The 18,880-nt window shown below is 44.3% G+C and overlaps 1 protein-coding gene across 1 annotated transcript in view; it reads right to left on the bottom strand.

The window, feature by feature from the left end:
• Window positions 1–1,008: 1,008 nt before the first annotated feature.
• EFCAB3 (EF-hand calcium binding domain 3) overlaps window positions 1,009–18,880 on the bottom strand; it is a 40,412-nt gene continuing 22,540 nt past the window's right edge. Inside the window, exons 22-29 of the mRNA XM_084616010.1 lie at window positions 14,289–14,362; window positions 11,095–11,238; window positions 9,151–9,222; window positions 8,298–8,424; window positions 6,682–6,893; window positions 4,454–4,638; window positions 2,929–3,051; window positions 1,009–1,451 (exon numbers count right to left, since the gene is read on the bottom strand). Of these exons, the coding sequence (XP_084472136.1) occupies window positions 1,158–1,451; window positions 2,929–3,051; window positions 4,454–4,638; window positions 6,682–6,893; window positions 8,298–8,424; window positions 9,151–9,222; window positions 11,095–11,238; window positions 14,289–14,362 (1,231 nt within the window). The 3' untranslated portion in view covers window positions 1,009–1,157. The remainder of the gene's footprint in view (window positions 1,452–2,928; window positions 3,052–4,453; window positions 4,639–6,681; window positions 6,894–8,297; window positions 8,425–9,150; window positions 9,223–11,094; window positions 11,239–14,288; window positions 14,363–18,880) is intronic.

Genomic DNA, 18,880 nt, shown 5'->3' with positions numbered 1-18,880 from the left:
GAATCTTCAGTGCATCTGGAACGTAAACAGCTTGCAACCTTGGCTACAACAGTGTCATGCAAATGCCTGTGCTCGCTGTCAGGGGCCATTGTAAACAAGAAGCAAGCAGCATTGTCTCCTGCAGCTGTAACCAAACTTCTTTGTCTGAGCGATTGGCTGAACAAGAAGTAGGACTGAGTGGACTTGTACGCGCTAACGTTTTACATTGTTTTGTTTTTGAGTCCGTGTTATGTAACAAAAAAATCTACATTTGTAAGTTTCACTTTCATGATAAAGAGATTGCACTACAGTACTTGGAGGTTTCAGAGTAGCAGCCGTGTTAGTCTGTATTCGCAAAAAGAAAAGGAGGACTTGTGGCACCTTAGAGACTAACCAGTTTATTTGAGCACGAGCTTTCGTGAGCTACAGCTCACTTCATCGGATGCTCATGCTCAAATAAACTGGTTAGTCTCTAAGGTGCCACAAGTACTCCTTTTCTTTTTGCGAGTACTTGGAGGTGAACTGAAAAATACTGTTTCTTTTGTTTATCATTTTTACACTGCAAATATTAGTAATAAAAATAATAGAAAGTGAGCACTGTATGCTTTATTCTGCGTTGTAATTGAAATTGATATATTCAAAAATGTAGAAAAACTATTTAATAAATTTCAATTGGTATTCTATTAACAGTGAAATTGATTGCAATTAATTTTTTTAAATTGCAGTTAATTTTTTGAGTTAATCACGATTAATTGACAGCCCTGGTCATCAGTCATTGAATCCCCTACAGCTTCCCTCCCTCTGAGGTAGGTGTGAGCCCCACTTCAGAGATGGGAAAACCAAGGAACAGAAAGTCAGTGGCAGAGCTAGGAATAGAATAGAGGAATCTTGACACCCTACCCCCAAATCTATCCTCTTGTGTAACCCCTATAGTGATATTCCTGAATTCAGTGATTGTTACAGAGAAAGAGCTGAGACCGATAGAAGAAAAACATGTTTCTCTTTTAATTCTCATTGTATTAGCCAGTATGCAAAGGGGAAACGGTTCTCTTTCCTAACCTCGGACAGTCTGACCTATGTAAGAGCCTGAGACTGTTATAGGGGAAAAGAATGGGGTGGGGAGGATGATAGTAGTCAACAGTGATATTAAGAAAATGGAGCAGCATGGCTCTTTCTTCTCATTTCCTTTCTTTTCCTTTCCTTATCCCACCCTTTACTTCGCTGTCATCAGAGCAGGCTGAGGAATGTTCTCTGCGGTACAGTTTGTTATCGTAGAGCTGAAGTTCGTTAGGTGTCACCAGCTCCTGGTGAGTGTTCCACGACCAGGAGTAGGTGGAGAAAGTGTGGTAGAAACTGTGGTTCCCTGACTCCAGCCCAATCTGGCCACCATGCAACCTCCGCCACAGTCTTAGCATCCTGTTCCTCTCCTTGAGTGCCATCCCCTGCTTGTACATTTCAGTTACCCTCTTCACCTATGGAGAAGAGATGGAGGTTGAAATAGGCTGCAGAATAGCATGGAGCCAGATCTTTACCCAAATGGAAACCGGCTACTGCAGAAGTCTCACAGATGGGAAGTGTGAGGTTGTCAAAAAAAGATCCTGGATGCCCTTTATCAAGCACTGACGGCAATTAGATGCCAGTAAATATCACCAATTTATGTAACTGAAAGATTAACTGACTTATTTATTATTATCCCTTTGGTTTCACACTTCATGCAATTCTTTGAAATTACTAAGAAGTAATACAGATCTTTAGTTAAAATCCTTTCACCAGAAAGTTAATTGTATGGGTTACACCTTGTAACTACACTGGAACTTCAGTGTAACTACAGTCACTGTATTATAAAGGGTTGTGCATATACCCCAGTTCTTACAATATTTCTAAGGTCCCCATCCCCTTGCTTCTGTATCTAAGTGGTAATATCCAAATGTAGTTGTACTTGCTGCTCCTAACTCTTGCATATGCCTCTGGGAGAGGAGGAATTGTTGCCAGGAGACAATCAGGGTGGAACAGGGGTATGGAGAACCAGCAACCCAGTAATTTGTACTATCTGAGTTACTGACAATCATTCATTTCTGTAGCACCTTTTGTCTCAAAGGGCTTCAAAGCACCACTGAAATGCAGCCACCTTTGTGGGTAGAGGGCAGCAATCAGTCTGATAAGTTGCGAACAATTTGAGGGGAGGGAAGTCAAATAGACTGAGTCAGCTCCTCTAACTGTTACAGAAAATAGCAGATGGAATCTTTAATGTCCATGCAGAGCAGTGAGGACCTCAGGGCCAGAGTTTCCAATCTGAGTACTTAAAATTAAGTCCCTATAAAAGTGGTCTGATTTTCAGAGATGCTGAGCACCTCGCATGTCCAGCAATTTCAGTGGCAGAGGATTTGCTTACATCAGGTCTGAATTTGTTCCATATACTAAGCAGCTTTATATTTCAACAAGCAAAACTCCAGAGAGACATTGCTTATTCTCTGTCTGGAAGGAGTCAGATTGACGGCACTGGGAGCTGAAGTCCTTTCTCTATAGCTTGGGCAGTATGGCAATGCAAACATCCGTATGCTGCCCCTCACTCGTGTCTCAGCCCTACCTTGACGGGATGGCTGCTAGGTGAAAGGGTAGTATTAGGTGGCCACAGCCATCTCCTTTGACCTCCGAAAAGGAGAACAATGAGGCCAGCTGGGATGGATGCTGGTTCATGTGATGTGGCCCCACTTCACCAGCACTGAACTCTTTTTATAAAGGCCACAAAATAGCCATCTTTTCATCGCTAGCAACCCAGTCGGCATCCAAACTAGTGCCCTGGTGATGAAAGGGACCCCATAGGCCCTTCCTAATGCCTTGTGTTTGATTGGCGAGGATCTGATGGAGTGTAAAACTGGTTATCTCCTAAAATACCAGAGACAAAGGAGGGAGGAATTCTTTGGAAGGGGTGGTAGACTTCATACTCACATCTAGTCGTATCTCACGCAGGTCTTCTATAGTCAAACGGTGTTGCCTCTCCATCAAGTGAGGGCTGAGACTAAGGGCATTTTTCCGGTCTCTGAAGGAAGCAGGAAGTTTGAACGCAGTTCCCTGATTGAAAAAGACAGAAAGAGAGGCTTTACCAATGGTCCATCAAGACAGGCCTCTTGCTTCAGGCAGTGGCTGTGACCTACTGCTTTCAGGGACAACAAAACCCTCTCTACTGCACCTGGCCAATTGTTTAGTGTATCACATTTGGGGAAATCCCTTCCTGCAGCAGCCAGGCTGAAGTATGAGATCTGATTAGCTCTAGCTCAGCAATGCAAGGGTACCAGAGCATATGTACAAGGCAAAATTCTCCTCTCAGTTACACTGGTATAAATCCAGACTAAATCCATTGACGTCAATGGGGTTACTAGTCTAGATTTACACTGCAATATACAAGAGCAGGGTTTGGCCCTATCTACTTCCAGTACTGCTATGCTCCAGTACTGTCCCCAAGAGGAGGGAGCACAGCCTGCTGCTTGGAAAAGATCTTTCAGTGTTGTCATGCACAGCCATGATTTCCCATCAGCTGTCCACATGTCTCAGGGTGTGTGTTGCAGAGGATAACAGAGAAAGTAGACATCCTCAGTAAGTGTCTTGTGTGGTCTGGGTCACTTGATCATATCTTGAGATTGGGAAGTGAGAAACCAAGGCTGTTTTGTGGGACGGACAGCCGGCTGTTCTCTTCTGCATTCGTGGCAGGGTTCATTCCTTTAATCATCCCATCAAGACAACCCATCAGGTTATCATGTTATCATATATTCTTTATATCTGTGGCAGATGGGAACATGGGGGAATTCAGACAGACTCTCCTGCCTCAAATCTTTTAGGACAGGAATCGAACCCACACCCTTTTCAGCCAGCCTAATATGTTTAAGAGAAATCAAGGGTATTTGCTTCCCTGTAAAAGTGTATCCTGTCTTACCTGGAATAGTCACCCAGAGGTATCAGGCTTTCTGGGCTGCAAAGGGGAGAGCTATTCTATCCATTATATCTCTGGTGCCAGATATACAATGCCAGATTTACAAACCACCAGAATTCCCCACTTTATCTAATCTCGAACATATATATAGCCACAGTATGCCAGCTGCACCAACTGCAGGGTAAACTACACAGTACTCATAGATTAATTTCAAGAACATTTCTGGGAACAATTTTCTGTTGGCCGTATTCAGTGATGACTCTAAAAAGGTCTAAAAGGAAGTTAAGTTTGTGTAATTTACACTTCCTTCCGTCACCCTCAATGTGTATATTACATCACCTTAGACAACTCCAGGCTTACGCAGAGTCATGCCCCATTGACATCATTGAATTTGACCCACTTAGTCCAAGGGAATGTAAGTGTTGAAAGGATGTGTGCTAACCCCACACATTTCAATGGGGAAGAGTCTACAGCACAACAACTCAGACTTGACTTGCCCTTGTGCGTCATCTGTTATTACATAGATTAACTGCTTCCTTATCTTACCTCGCGCAGCCAGTTTCTTTTACGGAAAAAGTGGTTTTCAAACGATGATATAGGCTCTTTCCTTCTCTGCATCTCCAGCTTCTGTAAGTCTTTTTTTGGCTTCGGTACTGTCATTCCATCCCGGTTGGGAAGCAATGGGAAGATGGGTACCTGAGCATAAGGACTGTCGGAGGGGACAGTGCTTGCTAGCAAAGGGGCAAAGAAAACAACGGATATCACTTATTGGACACAGTACCCACCATCTGTTTTCTAGCCTTTGGCTCTTCCCATTCTATGACCAATCCAACCAAGGTAGGACTACACACATTCTGAGATCTCCCCTATTCACTTTTTCTCCTTTTTTTGTACCTTACTTTCCGTAAAACACATTGAAAATATGAGTCAGTAGCCTCTGATTTTGGGTGCCCAACTTTACAGATCTAGTACCTAATTTTCAGAAATGTTGAGCCCCCACTATTCCAGCTGTAGGCAAAGAGTTGTGGGTGCTCAGGACCTCTGAATAATCAACCCACAAGCATCTAAAGTTGGGAAACCATAAATGGAGACATCCAAATTAGAGGCCACCTCTGAAAGTCTTAGCCATAGGTCCTAAGAACTGGAGATGGACTCCTTGGTAGCCCATGAGCTATTATACACTGAGCAGCCACCAAGAAGAACTAAGCAGTTATTTAAGGTTCCTTTGGGCTAAGTGGTGTGTTGGAATTATTGTTTACGCAGGATATTATCATGAATTCCTTTATTAAATCCAGAGGCTGAAAGGTATTTATACAACTGCTCTAAACATGCCTACAAAGCCTGAATAATAAGCAATTTACTACATCCAAACAGTAACAAAACATTTATAAGCATTTGATCAAGATACTTACAAATGGGCTAAACACCCAAGGGTGCTTAGATGCATATTGGTTCGCTCCGATGTGGGCAGGTAGTATTAGCAACGAACCCTTGAAGAGTTTACTTTTTTGTACCCTTTAACAAACGAGTGATGTCATTGCCAATTACTGACTTCAGGTAAAAGCCAACTGGAGACAGTTCACCCTTATTTCCAGTCTTAATCCAGACAAGATTACAACCTCCTTTCTCCCCAAGGCCTTTCCTCCTTATCTCTTCCCCTCCTTCTTGCTGACACACAGGTTTTCCTTTGTATCTGGGTTAACATAGGCCCTGTTTTTTGAGATAACACTGGTGTGTGCGGTGGGAAGGGCCATGTTGGCTCTTTTTGAAACAGATTCTCTTTGTCTTATTAAAACCAGTCACCCGTACTGGTCAGAAGCCTTTTTAGAGACTTCCCCTTATCTCATTAGTTATCCTTTGAACCAGACGGCCTCCCTACTTCATTCCTACGGGCCTTATAACTCTTTACTTTCAAGACCTTTCTTTACAACCCCTATTTCTTTAACCAAACTTAAGCTAACTTTAATTCTCCCATTTTATGTTTATTCTACATGGTGACCATTCTGATAATGCATGTGTCAACGATTTCATTCCTCATGTAAGAAAGGAGATCTACACAATTTATTGTGAGTGACTTCCCATTTTGGTGCCATCAATGGGTGGCATCTGGGAGAGACTATTTTTTTTTTTAATCAATCAAGAAAGAAGCAAATCTAAAGAGCGCAGAGGCATACTCAAGCCCCACTGAAGGGGGAACTACGTTCAAGGTGCCCTGTGCAGCTCAGAGAACAGATGATCGTATTTTGATCATTTGAAAGGTGTCAGTCTGGTGATTCACAGGGGTGGAGCTTATTTTGTAGGTGGAGCCTGGAAGAGTTCCCCCCCCCATTTGATTTCTCATCGAATAAGTGATCTGGAACTGGCAAATCTGGGTTCTAGTCCTGGCTTGGAGGCATCCCAAATCAGTGGCCACTTCTATAAATCTGAAGTGATTTGCCCAAGATCACCCAATGAGTCTGTGGCACAGCTGGGAAGAGAACCCAGGAGTCCTGCACTTTCACTACAAGATTATGCTTCCTCCTGTCACTCATGTCTTTGTGCAGTCCCCAGAGGAGTCCAAGCAGTGTCTATTTTGCGTGGGTGCAGGTAGCAAAAAAATGTTTGCTAACCTAGGCCCTGATCCAAAGCCCAAAAGTCCAGTAGGGAGAGGGGACTTAGGATGCTGCAGTGAATAGCAGTGACGCCCAAATGGGCCTTCTGCCTCTTTGGGAATTTCAGTGGAGGTGCCACTCAGACACACAAACACAAGTGGCTGAGCCACGTGCAGTCCTTACCCCTGAGGGTTTCCACATAGGCTTCCAGCTCTTTGTCATTCATCACTGAGATGCGGGCAGCACCTGCAAAGGCAGACATAGGAGTGACTTTGCCTCTCTGAGGAGTCGGGGCTTTTTTGAGCGTGTGGAGTCCCTTCCCATGATCCATTAAGTTGCCAGCATCTATCCAGGCCCGCTTGCCAGTGGACGCCAGGAACTTCTGCCGGTAGTAACTAGAAGACAAAAGATGGCGCAGTGTCACCAAACACTCTGCACACAGGACAGCTATAACCAGTGAACAGCCCTTTTCGCCTTCTTTACAGGGGGCTAGCAAAGGGGAATGGAGCTTGTGTCCTTTTCCTGCTTTATGTTGCATAGAGGAGGCTGGGGAGGATTTGAAACTTTTTTTTTCCTATTTTTAATTTTTTTTAACTTTAGCATAAATTCAGCTCTTACGTCTCCTTGGAGACTCTGTGGACAGCTGGAGAACTGGTCGGATTATGGTACCTGCAATATCTAGAAACAGAATCCTGATTCACCATGAGAAGGAAGGGATTTCTACTCAGATAGATTAACGCTCTTTGGATCCCATTGGGATACCCTGGTGCAGGCTGAATAGCACTGTACCCTGCTGATTTCTGTTAAGACTGCTCATGGCGGAAGAGACGGTTCATTGAGAGGACGAGTAACCGAGTCTAGCGCCCTTGTTTTTCCAAAGCATCTTAAAACACTTGGGAGAAGGGCTCTCTGTCTTAAGGATTCAGCTCCCCGCCCTGCTAATAAGGGCAGAGAAAGCTCTGAGATCATACCTCCAAGTCCTCCAACCAGACCCGCACAGGCAAGACTTGAAAACCGTACTCCTAAAGGGTGAAAAAATCCTTTCTAGGCCTTCTCTACCCATCATAAGGAAGCAAACCACAGCACCTCTTTTTCTTTGCAGGTCACCTTTAAAGATAGGTTGCCGATCCTGATTTAGCCTGGAGGTCGGCCCCCGCTACCCACAGCTTTCCTTCACACAGCCTGCAGCCATCCTCATCTTTCATACCCTGGAAAGGTGTAGCTTGCCAAGGAGAATCCGGCAGACAACGCTCCAGCTTGATGCAAGCAGCCAGACTGGGAGGCTTAGGCACTGTTCTGGAGGTAAGGTCATAAGGGCTACGTAGAGAAGAGGGATATGCTTTTTGGTGTGTGCCATATGGCAGATAGAACAGGTGTGTTTTTGTTCTCCAGGGGGCAGCGGGGGGGAGGTATGAAATATATCTACAGGGCCCTGTTTTGTCCTCATTTATATGGCTGCCCTGGCCTACACAGGTACACTGCTCACTTATGTGCCTAAAGAACTGGGGCCAGATTTACAAAGGTATTTAGGTACGGAAAGATGCAGATAACCACTACTGTAAATTCCACTAGGTGCCTAAGTGAGTTAGAGGCCTAATTCCCATTGACTTCCAATCAAGTTAGGGACCTAACTCACCTAGGTGCTTTTGTTAACCCCATTAGGTGCCTAGCTGCATTTTTAGGTGCCTAAATACTTTTGTAAGTCTGGCCCTGGGCCCGCTGTTTGAGTCTGCCGAGCCTATGAAATGGAGATCTCCTTTCCCCTCTTTGGAGACCTTGCTAGAGCTTTTAGCACTCACCTGACTATTTCAAGCATGGCCTTCCTTGGCAGAGCCGACATTTCCACCAGCTTTGACAGGACCTCAAAGAACAGGATTCCTGAGGCGTCGACGGAATCAAGGTCCTCCATGCTGCCTTTCTCGGGGGCTGGGGAGGAGATGCATGTCAATCAGAGCGCCCACCCCACCAACCCATCTCCTTCAGAGACCCCAGTCAGCACCAGGAACCTCCAACAACATTTTGTCTGAGCAAGTATGGTGTATGCGTGTGTGGGAGCATGTCTCCTGCCTGGTGCACTGGGGCAAGTGCTAGCAAGGGGTACTTCTCACGGCCCTCTCCCATCGCCCAAGGAAGCACAGTATCTCCAGACAATGCTGCTCCCCTACGCTTTGGAAGAGGCAGATTTGGTCCTGGTATTCCAGCCAGAGAGACTCAGATTGAGTATGTGGAGCACAGCCTGGCTATCTGAACCCTGCTTATAGGCCCCAGGGTCCCTGGGCTCCCCGTCATCACTCCCCTTTCCTGGTGATTCCTCCTCATGAGCCAGGCTACCTTGGGGAGTTCTGCCAGTGCCTGCACCCTTCTCTGTGCCCACAGGCCCCTCAGCATGGAGCTCAGCAGCTGCCTCCTCCCCTGAGCTGGATGGTCAAGGCTTTGTACAGCTGTTTCGAATGGGGGCCTGCTGTGCGCGAGCTCGTTCTTTGTGGGACCCCAGATGCTGATGTCCGAGTCCACATCACGTGAACTCCCAATTGCCCCAAGGTTCAGGAAACACCAATGCCTCTATGCAAGTGGGATTTTCTGGCCACACACTAACATCGCCGGGGGGACCGTGGCCAATCCCATTGGCTGGGCCCGGTTCACCGCACTCACCTATAGCCTGGATGAAGCGCTTGTTGTCGCTGATAATGGTCAGAAAATCAGAGAAGTTCACCTTCCCATCTCCTGCAAGGTAAACAGCATTTCCCACTGATCAAGCACCTTTCACCCCAGGGACAGGGTAGTGATGGGCCTACTCCAGGCCAGGTTGGCTACAACCACCTTCCCCTGAGTGCTGGTGGAGAAGGGGCTCTGTTGCTAAGATCCACGCTAGACAAGTGCATAATAATACCTCCCTCACTCGGTTGGTTGTCATCAGCATGGGTCTGTCTAAGTTCTGAGGCCATGCTGCTCAAGAGAGCCTGTGTCAGAGAGTGATAGCTAGGTCCCTACCAAATTTACAACCATGAAAAACATGTCGCGGACCATGAAATCCGGTCTCCCCCCCATGAAATCTGACTTCTGCACTGCTGCTGGCAGCGGATCTGCCTTCAGAGCTGGGCTCCCGGCCAGCAGCCGCCGCTCTGCAGCTGGCCGGCTCTGAGGGCAGCGCTGCAGCCAGCAGCAGCGCAGAGGTAAGTGTAGCAGTACTGCAACCCCCCCCCCACAATAATCTTGTGAAACCCACCCACCCACAACCCCTTTTGGGGGCAGGATCCCTATAATTACAACACTGTGAAATTTCAGATTTAAATAGCTGAAATTATGAAATTTACTATTTTTAAAATCCTATGACCGTGAAATTGACCAAAATGGACCGTGAATTTGGTAGGGCCCATAATGATAGCTGTATGGCTGGCCTGCTTCTGACCTGTGTGCATGGGAGGGGGGAGGGCTGTGGGGGGGGAGGACTACAAGAGAAGAAAACCTTACTTAGTGAATCCCAGTTTGAAACCAAAGGGGCCAATACATTTTGGGCCCAAATGTGGCTTTAAGCCACTGGCTGCATTGGAAAGGGCTGAGTAGGGTATGAGGGTATGTATGAGTCTGTGTTGTCACAGAGAGGACACAAGGGGACTTGCTTTGGATGCTTGCTGAGGGAGGTGTCCTTTAGCTTGGCTGGCAGAGGGGCAGTTCTGGGAGCAGAAAGACTGGGGTTCTAGTCTGGGCTCCTTGTGTGTGTGTGAGTGATGTGTGCTAATGTCAGGGCAGCCCAAGGAAGAATTCTTGTGGACTCAGCCAGGATTCCTCTTGAGGGAGCAGCCACAGCTGCAGGGCAAACTCCCATCACCCATTCACATGGTGCCCTTCACAGAGCTGCCTAATGAAGAGGCGGGCATAGTCCCATCCTCCCTTGGCCCCTACCCCTTTGAATCAGCATGTTGTCAGTCTCGTGCACTCCCTGCCCATCCTGGAGCTAGCCCTGTGCACAGCTGCCCCCACCTGCCCACCACTTTGCCCATTTCCCCTGCAAGAGCCCTGCTTTCACACTGAGTTGGTCTCTCACTTTGTAACAGACCGGGCCCTCCACTGCTCCAGCTGGAGTTAGCAAAAACCTCTGCCAGACAGCAAGCGATGGACCCCCTCATCCCAATGCCCAGGGCCCAGAGGTCAGGATGTTGTGGCACCTTTAACTCTCTCAGCTCCTGGTTTTCGAGGCTTTGAGATCTCACCCTTGATGTAGCCTTAATGTGCTTTCTTTGTACTCCCTACAGGAGTCACGTTCTGTAACCAGGTGCAGGAGATGATGAGTTAAAGGCACGCGGAAGAGCTGGTGCAAGTTCCCAGCTTGTCACAGACTCGCTGGGTTGCCTCTGGCAAATCACCAAATGCCGACCTAATCCTTCCTTCCTCTTACCCTCTATCTTGCCTATTTAGACTGCAAACTCCCCAGGGCAGGGACTGCTTCATGTGACATGTAGGAAGAGTGTCTAGCACCACACCCTGCTCTCCCCCAGTGCCAGGAGTTTCAAGGGAGCACAACACCACACACTCACAAACACAGACCCTTGGAATGTACCACTGTGGGCTAAACCAGGGATGATTGTGTACACTCACCATCCATATCAGCATATGACAGCTCATCGTAGGCCTCTTGTTCGGTTAAACTAATCCCCAGCTTCTTTGCAGTCGTCTCCAAGCCTTCTAGGTCAATACTGCCATCTACGTCCCTACTGAAGAAACTATAGGCCTGGTGGAAAGCTGTGGGCATGTAGGGAAAGTACCACCAGTTACGTCAGGTGGGATGTACGAACTTCATGTACTATGCTCTTTGGAAACCAAGGGACATAATGCCTAGGGTTGTTTTTTTTTATGCCAACACAAAGATTCTACCCAGGTCAATGAAACAATATGGTAAGAGAATCATGAAACCAGAGGAAAGGCAGGAGGATCTTGTGGTTATGGGACTCATGTGACCTGGGTTCAGCTCCTGGCTCTGCCACAGGTTTCCTGTGTGAATTCAGGCAAGTCACTTATTCCCCCTGTGCCTTAGTCCCCTATCTGCAAAAGAGGGAGTGACACTTCCTTTTAGGGCTGTCGATTAATCGCAGTTAACTCACACAATTAATTCAAAAAATTAAAATTAAAATTAAAAAAATTAATCACGGTTAATTGCAGTTTTAATCACTCTGTTAAACAATAGAATGCCAATTGAAATTTATTAAATAGTTTTAGATGTTTTTCTACGTTTTCAAATATATTGATTTCAATTACAACACAGAATACAAAGTATATAGTGTTCACTTTATATTTTTTTATTACAAATATTTGCTCTGGGAAAATGACAAACAAAAGAAATAATATTTTTAAATTCACCTCATACAAGTACTGTAGTGCAATCTCTGCAACTTACAAATGCAGATTTTTTTGTTACATAACTGCATTAAAACCCAAAACAATATAAAACTTTAGAGCCTACAAGTCCACTCAGTCCTACTTCTTGTTCAGCCAACTGCTAAGACAAACAAGTTTGTTTTACATTTATGGGAGATAATGCTGCCCGCTTCTAATTTACAATGTCACCTGAAACTGAGAACAGGCATTCACGTGGCACTTTTGTAGCTGGAATTGCAAAGTATTTACTTGCCAGATATGCTAAACATTTGTATGCCCCTTCATGCTTAGGCCACCATTCCAGAGGACATGCTTCCATGGTGATGACGCTCATTAAAAAAATAATGCATTAATTAAATTGGTGACTGAACTCCGTGGGGGAGAATTGTATGTCTCCTGCTCTGTTTTACCCACATTCTGCCATATATTTCACGTTATAGCAGTCTCAGATGATGTTCATTTTAAGAATACTTTCACTGCAGATTTGACAAAACTTAAAGAAAGCACCAATGTGAGATTTCTAAAGATAGCTACAGCACTCGACCCAATGTTTAAGAATCTGAAGTACCTTCCAAAATCTGAGAGGGACGAGGTGTGGAGCATGCTTTCAAAAGTCTTAAAAGAGCAACACTCTGATGCTGAAACTACAGATCCTGAACCACTAAAAAAGAAAATCAACCTTCTGCTGGTGGCATCGGACTCAGATGATGAAAATGAACATGCGTCGGTGCGCACTGCTTTGGATCATTATCGAGCAGAACCCATCATCAGCATGGACACATGTCCTCTGGAATGGTGGTTGAAGCATGAAGGGACATATGAATCTTTAGCGCATCTGGCATGTAAAAATCTTGCGATGCTGGCTACAACAGTGCCATGCGAATGCTTGTTCTCACTTTCAGGTGACACTGTAAATAAGAAGGGGGCAGCATTATGTCCTGAAAGTGTAAACAAACTTGTTTGTCTGAATGATTGACTGAACAAGAAGTAGGACTGAGTAGATCTGTAGGCTCTAAAGTTTTACATTGCATTAAAAAATAAAACCATTTTTTGTACATAATTCTACATTTCTAAGTTGCACTTTCACGATAAAGAGATTGCACTACAGAATTTGTATGAGGTGAATTGAAAAATATTGTTTCTTTTGTTTTTTTTACAGTGCAAGTGAGCACTGTACACTTTGTATTCTGTGTTGTCATTGAAATCAATATATTTGAAAATGTAGAAAACACCCAAAAATATTTAAATAAATGGTATTCTATTATTGTTTAACAGTGCGATTAATCATGCAATTCATCACAATTACTTTTTTAAATTGCACGAATAATCACAATGAATTTTTTTAATCGCTTGACAGCCCTATTTCCTTTGTCTGTCTGGTCAGCTGAGATTGTAAGGTGTTTGGGCCAGGGATTGGGTATGTACAATGTCCAGAGGGACCTAGACAAATTGGAGGATTGGGCCAAAAGAAATCTGATGAGGTTCAATAAGGATAAATGCAGAGTCCTGCACTTAGGACGGAAGAACCCAATGCACAGCTACAGACTAGGGACTGAATGGCTCGGCAGCAGTTCTGCGGAAAAGGACGTAGGGGTGACAGTGGACGAGAAGCTGGATATGAGTCAGCAGTGTGCCCTTGTTGCCAAGAAGGCCAATGGCATTTTGGGATGTATAAGTAGGGGCACAGCGAGCAGATCAAGGGATGTGATCGTTCCCCTCTATTCGACATTGGTGAGGCCTCATCTGGAGTACTGTGTCCAGTTTTGGGCCCCACACTACAAGAAGGATGTGGATTGGAGAGATTCCAGCGAAGGGCAACAAAAATGATTAGGGGTCTGGAACACATGACTTATGAGGAGAGGCGGAGGGAACTGGGATTGTTTAGTCTGCAGAAGAGAAGAATGAGAGGGGATTTGATAGCTGCTTTCAACTACCTGAGAGGTGGTTCCAGAGAGGATGGTTCTAGACTATTCTCAGTGGTAGAAGAGGACAGGACAAGGAGTAATGGTCTCAAGTTTCAGTGGGGGAGGTTTAGGTTGGATATTAGGAAAACCTTCTTCATTAGGAGGGTGGTGAAACACTGGAATGCATTATCTAGGGAGGTGGTAGAATCTCCTTCCTTAGAAGTTTTTAAGGTCAGGCTTGACAAAGCCCTGGCTGGATGATTTAATTGGGGATTGGTCCTGCTTTGAGCAGGGGGTTGGACTAGATGACCTCCTGAGGTCCCTTCCAACCTTGATATTCTATGATTCTATGATTCCAGCACAAGGGGGCCCTGACCTCAGGTGGGGGCTGTCCCCACAGTTGCTACTGTAGTAGAAAAAATAAAGATCTAACAAGCTAAAAAATAAACCTTGAACAGTCTTTTTGTCAACCTGCCTTTCAAAGTGAAAGACAGATAACTGGGGCATTGTTACCTTCTAGCTGGTCCATGGTCAGATTCTTTGCTGCTTTGCACTTATTCCTGCCTAGGAGGATGCCAGATAACTCCCTGCCATACAACATTCAAGAAGAAAGAAGGACAATTAAAAGATGCAAACCAACATTCCTCTGCAGATATGCAGCTCCTGTTGATGGAAGAGCAGCTGAGCGCATGGATTCAGGGCAGGATATGATGCAGGAGGCCACATGTGTCTTTCAGCTACACTGGTGCAACCACACTGACTTCAGAGGGATTGCATTCATGGAACAGAGAAGAGTTCATTATCTGATTCTGCTCTCACATCAGTTGTACACAGATGTGAATACCACTAAGATGCTGTAGGGTCACTCTGGAGACTCTGCTAGGGTCTGATTCTGCCCTCTTATGCAATCCCTTTAACTTCCTCAGGGCTGCATAAAGACTTTGGCATTTACGGGCTGAGATCCCCAAAGGACTGAGTTCCCCACAGTTCCCACTGACTTCCACAGGAGATGTGGGTGCTCAGCACCTGGGAAAAACCAAGCCATTCATCTTTAACTCTGCCACTGCTGGGCACCCACCCAGTGAGCCTGCTCCCTCTCCTCCCCTGGAAAGCAGTGGGGAGAAAGCACCAGTAGTGAGGTAGCTGATCTGGGGGGTCCCAGCTTTTGCCAAGTTACAGCATTAGAAAGAATGAAATCCCAGGATCACATGATACCTGTGAGGAAGATGGCTGCCTAGTCCCGGACCTCCGCATGTCAATTCATCTCTAATCATTACTTTCCTAGCAAACTGGCAATAAGTTTCTGTCATAAAAGGTTAAATTAAACCCCTGGATAAACTTCAAGCTGCTGAAGACGGATCCCAATGAATAAATGAGGAGCAGTTAAAGACCTCAGCCTGCATCACCCAAACAGCTGAAGGGGGATTAGAAGGCCATAGCAGAACCTAGCCCAGGATATTGTGACACTGAAAGAATTCCTCACAGGCCGCCTGGATTCAATCTCCAAAGATATCCGAGGGCTCTCTAAAGATGTGTGTGATGCAAAATCCCAAAATGGCTCACTTGGAAAATTAGCTGCCAAAGGCTGCCCTTGAACCAGTGAAATTAAAGAAGAAATGGCCTCCTTCTTAAAGCTTGGACTAGACAAACTGGAAGAAACCCAGGATGACTTAGAAAAGAGAACTTGAAGAAACAAACTTCGCCTGTTGGTCATTGCTGAGGGTCTGGAGAAGGCGGATATTATCAGATTTCTTCAGAAACTGCTCCCTGACCTATTTAAAATCCACCCTCAGCTTCCCCCATTAGACGTTGAAAGGGCTCATCGAATGCCTGGTATTAGATGGTGGGAATCTGACAAGCCCAAGCCCAAGCCCATCGTCTTCAAGCCGCTGAAGTTCAATGGTAAACAACCATTAATGAATGCTGCTAGAAAAGCTGAAACCCTTATGTACAAAGGCCACAAAATCTCTTTTCCCTGACTTCTCAGCTGAGCTTAACAAAAAGAGGGCTGCATTCCATAAAGAAAATCCTGAGGGGGACCAACGTCAGATACAGGATCAAGTACCCATTCACCTTCCCCATGGATTCAGCATGCACCGCCAGATTTTGCCAAACCCCTTCTGAAGCTTGGCAGACACTTCAAAGACTGAGATCAGATTTGACCAACAAATAGCAGAATGGGGTTTTTTTTAAACCAATACAAAGCAAACCTCAACAAGTTTAAAAATAAGTTTGTTTTTCTAGGTATCCCTGTAGACATGTTAATAGTCACTTACACAAACTTCCAATTCCTAGCAAATAACCAGGTAGGCTGAACTCTTCAGTTGATCTCCTTTAAGACTGAGCAATAACAAATGAATTTGTGTGGGGGAGTGGAGGGTGAGAAAACCTGGATTTGTGCTGGAAATGGCCCACCTGATGATCACTTTAGATAAGCTATTACCAGCAGGACAGTGGGGTGGGAGGAGGTATTGGTTCATATTCTCTGTGTATATATAAAGTCTGCTGCAGTTTCCACGATATGCATCTGATGAAGTGAGCTGTAGCTCACGAAAGCTCATGCTCTAATAAATTGGTTAGTCTCTAAGGTGCCACAAGTACTCCTTTTCGTTTTAACACTGTGAACACTAAGCGGGGGGATATAGCACCATCTACTGGCTGAAGTATTATCTGCACTAATCATCACAGCTTGCACTGCTGGACAGAATCTCTTCACTAGCTTTTCCTCTGATGGGTTGTGTTAGGGTAACCACAAGTCCCTTGTGGAACAGTCAGTATTCACGACATGTAAAACAGACTATAACCTAACCTTAAATAGCACTAGTTATTCAATTTGCGCAGGGCATTTGACATACTATGAATATGAAACTTTTTTTATGTTGTATTTTTCGTATTTAGATTTTGTACTAATTTGTATTTGATTTACCAAACCAATTGTAAATTTCTTGTGATGAGTCTGCATATACATATGCATACATAACTATACATCAAAACTTCTGTAGGTAGGAATACATTATACATGTTCTTAGACTACCCAATGGTATTTACAGGGTAAGATTTGACTTAAAATATGCATTTAGAGATGTTTAGGATATTATTAGATAATATAGGGAGGGGAGGAGAGATAGAACTGAAGCCATCAGGATCTGAACTTGCCCATTCTGGCTTGTTTTAAGTCTTACTTTTTTTTGTTTTCTGTTCCAAAGTATATTTGTAAGGCACATGATATTTAACTACAGATCTTTTTGTACCCATCTTAATTCATAAAAGTATTAACTTTTCAATGTATACAGTCTTGGTTTGATTCTGAAGGAAGAAACATTCTTCCTGAAGATGTTTCAACTCAAAAAAGTTAATTCTAGGAAGTATTTACAATCCAAGTGGAGATAATTCTGAATTTTTCAAAGACATTGCAGACATTCTTTTTAATAAAAAAGACACTCCTGTAATACTGGGAGGCAATTGGAATACTATGCTAGACATGTCTGGACAAATCCAAATACATGAGACCGAGCACTCAAAGCACAATAGAACAACCCTCGTTACCAACGAATGAACTTGATTTAAAAGGTGTTTGGAGACTAAGACACTCCACGGAGCGTGAATATACGTATTTCTCTGCAGTACATTCTTTTTACTCCAGAACTGAATTCTTCTTGTGTCTTCAGAACTGATTCCAGCATGCCTGGAAGCACTATTGATAATTTCAGATCAGGCTCCAATTATACTTACCATAGATGCTGGTTACACCTCATTAAAGTCTTCGCTGGAAGCTGAACACACTGCTACTAAAAGATGCAAAATTTAATTGCACAGTTGATTCTGTCATCTCTCACTTCATACAAGAAAATAAGCACTCGGTTACCTCAGTTACATCTTTTGGGAAGCTCTACAAGCTACTGTAAGAGGTGAGTGCATAAGATAGGCCTCCCAAAAGAAGAGAGAACGACTCAAGTTACTAGACTTTTCAGCCACGGAAATAGATGAGTTGGAGAAAACACACAAGATGGACCCAAATAATGAAAACCTCCTACATTATCAATGCCAAATATAAATATAATGAATGCTTATCCAGCCAAGTTCAATTTACACTCAACAGGGTCAAACAAAGATATTCTGAATGGGAAGATAACGCAGGTAAGCCACTTGCCAGAAGATTTAAGATGGAACTAGCCAACAACAATATTTCTTCCTTATTACAAGAAGACAGGAGGGCCATCCTGGAACCAACAGATGTAAATAATCAATGTACGCAATTCTATCAAGCTTTCTAGAAATCAGACAACCAATCTGACTCTAATCAATTGGATCATTTAATTGAAGACCTGCCTTTTAATACCCTAACTTCAGAACAAGCGTTGTTTACAGACAAAGCTTTCTCAACACAAGAAATTGAACAGGCTACAAAAAACAAACTCCAGCAAGGCTCCCCGGCTTTCTGGCAGATTTCTACAAAACATTCTGTAATCAGCTTTCTTCTATTCTTTCAGAGGTCTTCACTGAAACATTCCAAAAGAGAACCATGTTTCACAACATGAGAACTGCTTTGATTACTTTAATATTAAAGAAGAACAAGGATGGTAGCAACAGTGTCAACTTCTGTCCCATATCTCTATTCAACACAGATTGAAAACTAATTGCAAAAATTTTAGCAGCCGCATCCCATCAATTACACACTCAGATCAGTGTAGTTTCATGAAAGGAAGCCTGGCTGCTGAGAATATGAGAAAAATCGCTCAATTGATCCAGCAAGTTCTGCTGTCAGATGTTCCCTCCATAGTCCTATCTCTAGATGCAGAGAAGGCCGTTGATAGGGTTGAATAGCCTTATGTAATGGATGTCCTAAGAAAACAAAACAAAAATTGGATTTGCATCAATATCCTGAATTGTCTGAGTGTATTATACAACTCTCCCCTCGCTGCACTATCAACTAATAGAATTATTTCTCCCATATTTCAACTAGAAAGAGGGACACAACAAGGCTGTCCCCTCTTGCCTCTCCCTTTTAATCTCTCTCTTGAACCAGTGGCAATGTACACACTGAAGGTGTGACTATAAACAGGAAAGAATACAAAATCAGTTTATATGCAGATGACAGTTTTGTA

This window comes from Lepidochelys olivacea (genome assembly GCF_965140295.1).
Source record: "Lepidochelys olivacea isolate rLepOli2 genome assembly, chromosome: 27".
NCBI classification, from domain to species: Eukaryota; Metazoa; Chordata; order Testudines; family Cheloniidae; genus Lepidochelys; species Lepidochelys olivacea.
The sequence above is the reverse complement of the archived record's forward strand: the minus strand, read 5'-3'. Positions and strand labels throughout refer to the sequence as shown.